Source organism: Eurytemora carolleeae, unplaced genomic scaffold (genome assembly GCF_000591075.1).
Source record: "Eurytemora carolleeae unplaced genomic scaffold, Eaff_2.0 scaffold971, whole genome shotgun sequence".
Taxonomy (NCBI): Eukaryota; Metazoa; Arthropoda; class Copepoda; order Calanoida; family Temoridae; genus Eurytemora; species Eurytemora carolleeae.
The window spans coordinates 15,020-26,960 of record NW_019396874.1 but is presented as its reverse complement, the minus strand read 5'-3'; the positions used below and the strand labels follow the sequence as shown (position 1 = coordinate 26,960).

The 11,941-nt window shown below is 30.8% G+C and overlaps 1 protein-coding gene across 1 annotated transcript in view; it reads right to left on the bottom strand.

Moving 5' to 3' along the window:
• LOC111709611 (glutamate receptor ionotropic, kainate 2) overlaps nucleotides 1–11,941 on the bottom strand; it is a gene marked incomplete at its 5' end in the record, with an annotated part of 74,285 nt that overhangs the window by 48,842 nt on the left and 13,502 nt on the right. Inside the window, 9 exon segments of the mRNA XM_023483346.1 lie at nucleotides 17–160; nucleotides 2,215–2,277; nucleotides 4,418–4,531; nucleotides 5,488–5,592; nucleotides 6,729–6,809; nucleotides 7,881–7,952; nucleotides 8,849–8,872; nucleotides 9,470–9,533; nucleotides 11,183–11,286. Of these exon segments, the coding sequence (XP_023339114.1) occupies nucleotides 17–160; nucleotides 2,215–2,277; nucleotides 4,418–4,531; nucleotides 5,488–5,592; nucleotides 6,729–6,809; nucleotides 7,881–7,952; nucleotides 8,849–8,872; nucleotides 9,470–9,533; nucleotides 11,183–11,286 (771 nt within the window).

The window sequence follows — 11,941 nt, the reverse complement described above, 5'->3', positions numbered from 1 at the left end:
ATAATAATAAGCTTACTTGGGACAATAGTTCTCCCATAAGTCCGTTCCATTCTCCTGTTTCCTTGTTCTTATATCCATATGCTCCATCATCCACCCACTTGAAGGTGTAATTAAACTCTAAACATGATATTCTTATATCCATATGCTCCATCATCCACCCACTTGAAGGTGTAATTAAACTCTAAACATGATACATATATACATATATATACATATCTGATATATATATTGTTAGGTTTTTATATAGACAAATGGAGCACATTGAGCTGAGGAAAGATTGAACATTATTTGACAGATTGAAGATAGAAAACAAACAGAAGAGATGTCAGACAGTTTATTATTACTCATTTGTTTACCAAAGCAGGACTGAAAAAAAACTGATTTTCAATCGGATATATTTTTTTTTGGTATTTTAATTTGTAAATTTTCAATCTATAATTTATTTAATAAATCAGTTTATCAGTTTGAGACATGAAAAGCATTATTTTTTTGTAAGAAAAGCCCTGATTTTCAAATGGTTTCAATGCTTTTAAGAAATTTAATACTAAAAATCACAAATTCTCGTTTAATTCGTAAGATTTTATAAACCTAAACTATTTCAACGGAATTGTTTTAGTGTTTTTGAATTTTATTTCTGTAAATGATGTATTGGTGATATTTAAAGGATAAGCCAAAAATAAATCAAAACATTAGACATATTAAGCTTCTTTTTTCTTTCTTTAACAAAATTTTTTTACTTAAAAATCATTTATTTCACCCAATTCAGTGAATTAAAACCCTTAAAAAAAGGCATGTACACAACTTCTGGGGTAAAAATGATTTTCATAAAGGGGGGGGGGGGGAATTGAATATTATTTTTTAGAAATTATACACCCCTGTAGCTTTCAATAAGAATGGATGAATATAGTGGAAAATGCTTGGGATTATATTACCTAGATATATTAAAGAAGTCAGGGATAAAGAACAAAAAGGGTCTAGGTAAGGTTGAAGGGGGGAGGGGATGATTAATTTTCAAATGTTCTAAAAATAAGTAACTCTTAGAAGACTTAATTTTCAGTAATAATTTTCTTTAAAGTAAAAAGGGAAACTCGCTCCCGTGTATGTTTATGTGAAAGCATGCACACTGTTAATTGTAGCATTTTCCAATAAGAGATAACACACACTGTGTTTGTAGTATCTCCCAGTCAGATTTCATAAAAGAATGCTATCCTTTAATGCATAATGTAGTTTTTTCTCTCGAACTGCTGCTTTATCAATACTTGAATATAAAATTACCATCAATCCAGACATGAAAAAACGAAAAATAAAAGTATCTGTAAAAATTAGATTTCGACCTTATTGTTTTATAAACGTATGTACATGATAACATCGTAAGAAAGTTTTGTGTTAAATCCATATTAACAATCTTGTAAACCATAATAACCTTGATACGTAAAAAAATATCTAGATTTAAAAAAAATTTTCAGTAATAACGTTTTAAAAATCAAATATTAATAAAACAAATTATTACAGAACAAAAAGTGATTAACTTAAAAATGTATAATTAAGTTTCATTTAGCGAAATTGTCAGAAAATAAAGAATACTGGACCAATGAAAAAGTGAACTTTTAATCTGTTATTATATACGTCAAATATCTTACCAAAAAATTTACTACAAGAAAACATTAAAAAAGTATTCTACTAGGATAATAAATCCCAGGTTTTGCAAATGAAACCTTAATAATTTTGTTTTGTAACAAGAAATGCATATATTTGCAAACCAAATCATTTCTTAATTACCAGTTAGTTTCTCTATTCATAAAAAGACATATTACAGGGTTACCCACATTAAGAATAATACTAACGACGACCTAATATTTTATTTAAGAGAAGATCAGAGGGCTGAGCTTTTGAAGACTTTTAAGGAGAAATAAACTGACTTAGGGATAAAAAAAAATCAAGTTTACTTTTGAAATAGACTTGTAAAGAGAAATAAACTGACTTGGAGATAAAAAATCAAGTTTACTTTTGAAATAGACTTTTAAAGAGAAATAAACTGACTTGGGGATAATAAAATCAAGTTTACTTTTGAAGGAAATTGAAAATGAATAAAAAGACTAAAAAATACTTTATTTATGCCAAGAACAGAGAAGTACTTGATAATCAAAGTTTTAGATTAATTCAATTTTTTAATATTTGAAAAAATGATGATTTATTCTAAAAAGGATGTTTTCCTTCAAAAGCCTCGTTCCCTACCAGGCGCTCAGCTGATTCCTTGTACATGCTGTACGGCGGGGACTGAAAAAAAAATACAGAGCTTAAAACTTTTGAATTAACAGAACTAATTTAATCGGATAAAATGAGTTGACCTTGTTCGTAAATTTAAGTGCAACCAGAAAAGAGTTGAGAACTTAGGAATACAGTTAAATTTGAATCTGGTTCAAGTACGAGTTTAGCAAGTCAGAAAATCTGACATATCTGTATATTACGCCCCTCTGACACTTTAATAAAAGTAAATTCAGTCTAAAGGCTGACCGCGTCATCCTTGTTGCACCGGCTAGTCCTATTGAGTGTCTGCTTATTTATCCAATGTCCGGGCAATACAGTACAAACTGGGTCCGGAAAGGTTGACCCGACTCGGAAATTCAATGTACTACGGCTGCCAGTGATATATATATGTGTTGCGTATAGCCAGCCAAACGGCTGGACCGATTGGGCTGAAATTTTTTGTGGACACTCATGGGCGGCCGGGGAGTGTCATAGGCGAAAAAAAACGATATTTTTTAAAAACATTTTTAAAAAAAAATTTTCAACGGGCAACGCCGGGCCCTTCAGCTAGTTTCAAATAAACCTCAATTTGTAGAGTAGTTTGTCTGATTCTAAACGGTTGCCTTTAAACTATTTACTTAGGTTTTCTAGACACTTGAAATATCGTTTACAGTCCCTTTAAGCAACTATAAATTGTTCAAGTTAATAATATCTTAAACAGTATTTATATGAGTTTAATCAGGGTTTGTTTGGATTTATGAGAATTTAAATAAAGAAAACCATTAATCATCTCCACAGCTCCCTAACCTCTCTCTCTATATAAATATAAAATGCATTCAAAACCTGCCAAAAAAAGGGGTTTTAAAATAGTTTAATGGAAAATTGTCTCTTCCCTAATATTTCAACCTGATTGTGTACTGTTAACCTTTGATATTTGATATTTCCTAGGTTTATGACATCAGATTGCAACCCTTGGATTTGTGGATATCGGAGATTAATTATTCAATCTTTAGTTTGTATCCAGGAGAGTTTCTTATATTAAACCAATCAGAGTGGTGTATGCAGAATCCGGAATACCCAATCAGAAGCCGGGAGATTTGAAATTTTGCGCACCATTTATTATGTCAGGGGGGGTTAAACAATGTTCAAGCAGGACACATTGATTGCTTTCAGTTCATGTAAATTGTTATATCGTTCCAGTTTAATAGTTTTTTTTTTCATTGAATTTGAAAAAAAAATTTTTAATTTGCTCGATGTTTTAACAATTCAAAGACCGCAGACTACATTTTTGAAAACTTCGGTAACATACAAAAATTTGGTTGATCAGAACTGAAAACTCTTGTATTGGATACCCCTGATAACCCTGATCCTGATTGTAAATAGCCCTGCTGTCTTCGAACCAATATGAATTCTCTCATTCATTGCGAGCCAAAATTTTGAAATTTCTCGGCTTCTGATTAGCTGTTTAGTTTCTAAAATCGACATCTGATTGGTTTCAATTTAGGCAATTACCTGGTTATTAACGTAAAATGAAATTAGTCTTCAGATAAATTAAAAGAGGAGATCAAACATTGATTCTCGATATCCATTCTAAAGTTGTCAGCTCAGCTCAGATTGCAAATATGCAAAGGTAAAGGGATTAGCAAGCTAGAATTGGTGGTAAGTGTGATTTAAAAATGTTAACAGGTTTCTAACGTATTTGTTAAGGTCTGTTCAGAAAGGTTTTGATGAAATTCTCGTGAACAGAATCATCAGATTAAAATGAAAATAAAGCCTATCGTTCAAAAATGTCACTGTATACTCCTTTCATTTTTTTAACTCCCCTTAATTGGATTACCCTCTTTGCAATTATGGCAATGTCCGATTTACAATGGTACCATTAAAAGCTATGTCTGATCAAGTGTGAATTAGAAATTAATTTTCTTTATTTTGAAAACTAATAATTCATAATTGTGGTTGCTCAGTTTACTTGCGCATTTCTAATGCATGCAGTTTATTTGGATTATTATGAACACCTTTAAATCTAAAAAACGACGACATCTCTTTTACATAATTAATAAGATAAAAGTTTCAATGGTACCGTTGTGAATCCTTCGTTGCCATCTTTGCATGGAAGATCACTTAAAATTACATTCAAAGTCCCTTTAATTTAAATATAACAAACTGTTACCCTTATCGTAGTAACTATCAGAGTTTTGTTCTGCAAGCTTTCAACGATTTCTGAATAGGTTTCCGTAAAGTTTCGGGAAAACTGAATTCCAAACTGATCATGCCAAACCCCAACCTACAGAAGAATATACAATACATACAGTGTTCCACTCACAATGGTTCGATCTAAATAATTTTAAAATCTTTTTTTAAAATCTATGGAACATTTTTGTACAATAAATATCAATTAAAGGTGTGAAGCACCTTTAATGAATAAGTTAATATAGTTTGAAATTCGTCATTTTGGCTTGGTTGAAAATTGATATTGTCATTGTGATAAGTAAAAGAAAAAAATATCATTGCATTCACATTTATTTCAATAGATTTTATTATTATAAGAATTTTTATATAATGATTATTATATGGATAATTGACTTACAGCAGGCTGTCCTTAGACCAGACATAAAGTTTTTGTCACCCTCAAAAATTTCAAAGCGTCAAATTTTAAACTGGATTAACTTCTTCAGTTTTTATGCTCCCTATCTCCAATTGATATCAATCGATCGGAAAAGTTCCATTGATTTCCAAAATTATAAGAGTTTAAAAGATTGAACCATGGTGTGTGTAGTAAAGTGTAAAGTAAAGTAAAAAACATTTAGAAAAAAAAGATGAAAAGTTTTTATCAATGACTTTGGGAAAATTATTAGATTATATTAGATAAAAATGTGAAAAAAAATTTGCATTAAAATATGTAAGCCAAAAAAGTTGCAAATCAAATTTTTGAAAAATCTTGAGCTTTTTAAAATTACTATTAAATAATAAAAATGTTTTTAAAAAATACTGAAAAATGTTTGCAAAGAATTTTGCGCAATAGATAATAAACAATACACAATAAAAAGACATTCACCTATATTTTTGCACATATGAAAAATATTTGCAACAACTTTTTTAAAACCTGTCATGTAATGATGTAATCAAGAAAAACTAAAAATATGGCAGCATACTAAATAACTAAATAAAAGGATAATAAGTCTCCATCAGAAATAACCACCAAATTAATCCAATGCTAAATACTATTTATTTGTTCTTTACCTTCTGCAACCCATCCTTCTTAAGTTCAACGATCTCAAGTTCAAAATCGGTTCTTAAACCTCGGGAGTCAAACTTGATCCGTCCTGTTAATCCTGCCATCTCAACCTTTATATAGTTTAAGTCCTGTTAATCCTTCCATCTCAACTTTTATATAGTTAAACTTGATCCGTCCTGTTAATCCTTCCATCTCAACCTTTATATAGTTAAACTTGATCTGTCCTGTTAATCCTTCCATCTCAACCTTATATATAGTTAAATTGTAAACATTTTTGCATTTAGCGTAATTATTAAGTTCTTTATGCTTATATTTTCTTTAACCATGTAGTTGGTGCTGGGCAACGTTCCATAAACGAAACGGAGGTTTTAAGAAATCACATCCTACTGCAGATTCTGGAAGGAATAAAAATAAACTCAGTTTTGTGTACATTCCTCCCAGAAATTAACTTCACTTCTGTTGAAAAAAAGATATGTAGTATATTATTAGATTTTCAAATCTTGTGGACATGGGTGACGGTGTGTACACTATACATGGGTGTGTACATGAAATACTTTTCCTTGAACACAAGGTGGCATGCCCATTTTGTACATGCACAGTGCACACTGTACAGCAATAAACAGGAATAATATCTAATTTCATAACTATACAATGATGGATATATTTATAAATACGTTTAAAGGGAGTGCAAGTAGAATAATGAAGGCGGTTTAAGCTGATTCCTAATTGAATTTGGGTTTGATCGCTACTAGTTGTGCTTTTATCTGTTGCGTCTGTAAGGAGAAAATGATTTGCAATACTTTATGCCAAATCGCGTAGTGCACATACAGATTCATGAAGTTACGTTATTCCACTCAAACCGTTAACAATTCAATAAAATTTAAAACTATCCTTTTAAACTGATTCTTAAAACTGGTTGGGTTATTTAATCTAGTTTGCATACAGGGTGTCCCATATCATATGATCATATCAAATCGTCAATGGGTATAAATTAATATTTTTGGGACTAAGAATCAGATGATTTATGAAGAATGAATCTTTCTGAATAATTGAATAAGGCTAATATAAAAATGCTAGGTTTTTAGAGTATTATATTTTTATTTTGGGTTTAAGATAATCTTATACAATATGTGACACTCTGTATAATAGCCTTTTTATTCTTCATACTTTTTCAGACAATTCTATTTAGAAATTGCAGGGGTTGAATTTGGTAGAGTTTTATTTATAAAGTTAAAATCCTCCTCACCAGCTTCATGTAGTTAACCAGTGAGTTCCCATGCTGCCAGGTTTCCATACCATGACAACTCAAAGGCTTTGTTGTGATCACCTGGATATGCAATCAATCAATCAAGTAATCAATCTAATACTTCATTAATCAATCGATTAATCAATCAAATAATCCATCAATCAATGAACTAATTAATCAAATAATCTATCAATCAAGCAATTAATCAATCTGATATTCCATCAATCAATTACTTAATGAATCAAATAATCATCCCTCATTAAATTAATTAATCAATTTAAAAGGAGTGCCCGGCAGTGTATGGTAGTTGAACTGAGAAAAAAGTATTGTAGAGAATTTTTTTAGGTATCATCTGAAACCTATGTGATGTTTTTACGCTGCAAATTTGTTCAGCAAGAGTGAAATTCCAAACTTTAAAATCCTCATAGATTGTTCATTCTTATGGGATTATTTTAAGAATCGCTTTTTAAAAAACCGATGACAAAAAATGTAGTGAAAATTCGACAGTTAAATAATTAATTGTTTATAAACAGGTTGAGAAAATAAAAATTTACCATTATCGTCGAAAATAAGTAATCTTATTTAATTGATGGATCTGTAATGTCTCATTGTTAAAAATATTTTCTGCAGATTTTCTGGAATTTTTATTGTAAAGACGACATTTGAAGAATTTGAAGAAATTTGCAAACAAATTCATAAAGAACATGAAAATCAATATATTAATGAAAAAGAAATAATTGATTCTAATGATGATTATTTGAGAAAATTTCAATTGAGAAATATGTTCCTAAATATCTAAATAGTTTATTTTAGAATTCTATTCACAGTTTTAGTCGATTCTCAAAACATAACCACCCACATGGATGATTTTGAACGTCTACTTTGCGGTCAAACTCAGTAATTATACATCATGAAAACATTGAATATGTCTTAAATGAATCCTAAAATAATTCTTCACAATACTGCATTCTCAGTTTAACTACCATAAATTGCCAGTTACTGCATTTAATAATCTATCAATCAATCGATTTATCAATCAAGCTAACAATCAATCAAAACTTGCGATAGATAAATTGAAAAAAAAGTTTGGATAGTAAAATATATCCCCCCCCCCCCCAATTCCCTAGGATAGAGTTTTAATTTATTTATTACCTGGGATTGATCTAGCTCATCCAGAGCTTTGGCAAACAGATGGACGGCATCATACATAAGAGCAGTTTCAGTCTAATAAGACATAAGGAAATAATTAATCCAGAGCCCGCAATTTAAAAACTTAAGCCATAATTTCTTAAACCTGACTTTTAGACCCAACTCCTACAACAGCTTTCGTCGCGAGATTGACAGCTACAAGATCTTCGGCTCGACTTAAGGAGTTAGGCTTATGAAAATAAAACTGACCTTGGTTGGTTTTAGTGGAGAATAAGGCTCAATTTTGAGTATTGTTCTCATAAAAACCCAGAATGCGTCAATTCCTACCATGAAAATCCGCCAAATAGAATATTAAACCGGTTTTTTGAACTCAACTCTGTGGAAAATAAGATGCAGCTTGAATCCAAAAGCTCAACCATAAATAAGGCCCAACACCAGCTTAGACCCGAGCCGTATTTTCCCGAATTTTTAAATTTCAGGCTCAGGAAATTTACAATTTTACAATGCCAATTCTGGGAGAATTAATCCAGATCTAGCATTTTAACTCACAACAATTCAAGATTTCTTAAAAATTATGTTTTTGTTTTGTTTAGGTAGAAAGAAAGAAAAATATTATATTTCGAAAATTAAAAAACCTTTGAAAAATTTTATACATTTTTCTGTAAGAAAAAAAAATAAATCTATATTTAAGAAAGTGCATTAAATAATGTTTAAACCAAGGTACTAATGCAAGGAAAGTTAATACTGTTAATTGCCATTGTGTATACTCTGCGTACATTTTTAAACCAGTTCTCTAGCTGGGCGGAATTTGTAAAATATTTCATAGATTATTTTGTGAAATAGATTCATGTCAGGCTTCGACATCCGTGTTTACTTTTCCGCCCAAAGACAGTACACTGCAGTACAAAAAATGCATACACCTCTGAAATAACTTTCCTTGCATTAGTACATTGGTTTAAACTGTCTTTTACCTTCATACTCATTTCTATATCCTCCTAGGGTTTGCATAAAAATACATATTTTTGATCGTTAGAATTTAAAAAACTTAAAAAACGTTCCAGTAAACTAAACTGTGCCACTTGCCTGATAATAAAAGAGCTAAGAAATTTGAAACTGCATAATCTTATCTTTAGTGTTTTGCAAAGATGTTTTATTATACTCTGCATTTCATTTCAACAAAATTCTCTTCAGAACAAAAAAGTTATTTCTACACTAAATATAAGAAAATGCTGTTGATTAAATTGTAATATGTATACGACTAGGTTAAGGAAACCCAGCTTTTACCTGGAATTTTCCCTAAAACAAGCAAACCCACTCCACTTAGATTTTTTAAACCAAACTACGAATATTCCCATGGTTCTGCCAATATCCAAGATCAAAATTTGAGGCAAATCGCTCCATGGATTCATGGGTTATTACCAGAAATCCAAAAAGACCAAATGAAAAATACTACTGATACTTATACTACCTTAAATTTAGCCATTTTTCACGTCTTAGCATTAAAAATTGTCTAGGAAATTTCACATTTTGACCTGAATTCGGGAGCAATTTTAGGGGAAAATTTGCTTCCATTGAAAACCTAGATTACATACCTTGATAAGGATGTTTTCCGGAAAGTTACGACCAGGAAACCGTTTCTCCCCCAACATCCATGTTCTAAATCAAAATAAGGACCTGGAGTAAGCTTAGATAGAATTGACAGTAAACAATGGAGCTGACTGGTAAGGTATCATAGATCCCGCACCACTAGTAATTCTTTGAAGACCTTGGCATTTAAATGTTGGTGTAAAATAGGTCAATCATGTGTCCACAACGCTTTTGAGAAACACATAAGTGATTTTCAGAAACTCCATATTTTGTAATATAATTACTGAATTACTGAACTACACTCTGTACTACTGGATTACTGGGATCTACTATAAACAGAAAGCATATTCTGTAATATAATTACTTTACTAGGATCTACTATAAACAGAAAGCATATTCTGTAATATAATTACTTACTGAACTACACTCTGTACTACAGGATTACTGGGATCTACTATAAACAGAAAGCATATTCTGTAATATAATTACTGAAATTACTGAACTACACTCTGTACTACTGGATTACTGGAATCTACTATAAACAGAAAGCATATTCTGTAATACAATTACTTACTGTACTACACTCTGTACTACTGGATTACTGGGATCCACTATAAACAGAAAGCATATTCTGTAATATAATTACGAAATTACTGAACTACACTCTGTACTACTGGATTACTGGGATCTACTATAAACAGAAAGCATATTCTGTAATAAAATTACTTACTGTACTACACTCTGTACTACTGGATTACTGGGATCTACTATAAACAGAAAGCATATTCTGTAATATAATTACTGAATTACTGAACTACACTCTGTACTACTGGATTACTAGGATCTACTATAAACAGAAAGCATATTCTGTAATATAATTACTTACTGAACTACACTCTGTACTAGGATCTACTATAAACAGAAAGCATATTCTGTAATATAATTACTTACTGAACTACACTCTGTACTACAGGATTACTGGGATCTACTATAAATAGAAACCATATTCTGTAATAAAATTACTTACTGAACTACACTCTGTACTAAAGGATTACTGGGATCTACTATAAACAGAAAGCATATTCTGTAATATAATTACTTACTGTACTACACTCTGTACTACTGGATTTCTGGAATCTACTATAAACAGAAAGCACATTCTGTAATATAATTACTTACTGAACTACACTCTGTACTACAGGATTACTGGGATCTACTATAAACAGAAAGCATATTCTGTAATATAATTACTTACTGTACTACACTCTGTACTACTGGACTACTGGGCTCTACTATAAACAGAAAGCACATTCTGTAATATAATTACTTACTGAACTACACTCTGTACTACAGGATTACTGGGATCTACTATAAGCAGAAAGCATATTTTGTAATATCTTACTTACTGTACTTCATTCTGTACCACAGGATTAATGGGATCTACTATAAACAGAAAGCATATTCTGTAATATAATTACTTACTGAACTACACTCTGTACAACAGGATTACTGGGATCTACTATAAACAGAAAGCATATTCTGTAATATAATTACTGAATTACTGAACTACACTCTGTACTACTGGATTACTGGGATCTACTATTAACAGAAAGCATATTCTGTAATATAATTACTGAATTACTGAACTACACTCTGTACTACTGGATTACTAGGATCTACTATAAAGAAAGAGCATATTCTGTAATATAATTACTTACTGAACTACACTCTGTACTACAGGATTACTGGGATCCACAAGACGGAAGGATGTAATGTTGGTTCCACTATATTTAAAATCTTCTAGGTTTACAAGATGCAGATCCTAAAAATCAATAATTAATAACAAGTTTTTAAAAGACAGGAGAGTATAATGTCCCCCTTTTTAAAGCTTAACCCCCTAGTTGTTTACTATGAGTTGAACATCCCCCAATTAAATGATAAGTACATCCCTGATTGTAAGATGCAAATTGTGAAAAATGCACCAATATTGGAAAAAATTATCTAAAATTTTTTTTGAATTTATTGGATACTTTTTTAAACACTTCAGTTTAAAGGGACAGTAAAGGAAAAATGAAAGGGGGTATAGGCTGAAAGCTAATCACTTTAGCTCTTGATAGCGACCCATGAAAGTTTTATCTGATGTTCCTGTCTCGAGAAACTGATATAAAACTGTGTTAAAATTATTCGAAAATTCATATATGTAAAATTTTGAAAATCTGAAACTTAAATCATGTGACCAGAACTATCACCAATGGCAGAGCAGTATACTGGTCATGTGTCTCCGCTTGTATCACGTGACCACTTTACTGCACTGCCATAGGTGGAATTTCTGGTCAAGTAATACGGACGTAAAAATAATATTATGAATGAAATCTATTGAAAATAGAAACAACAAATATAAAAGTAAACCTAATTTACAATTAGCTTTCTCTGGGATATCATCGTTTTCAGATTGGTTGCTTATTTGCTGAATATGA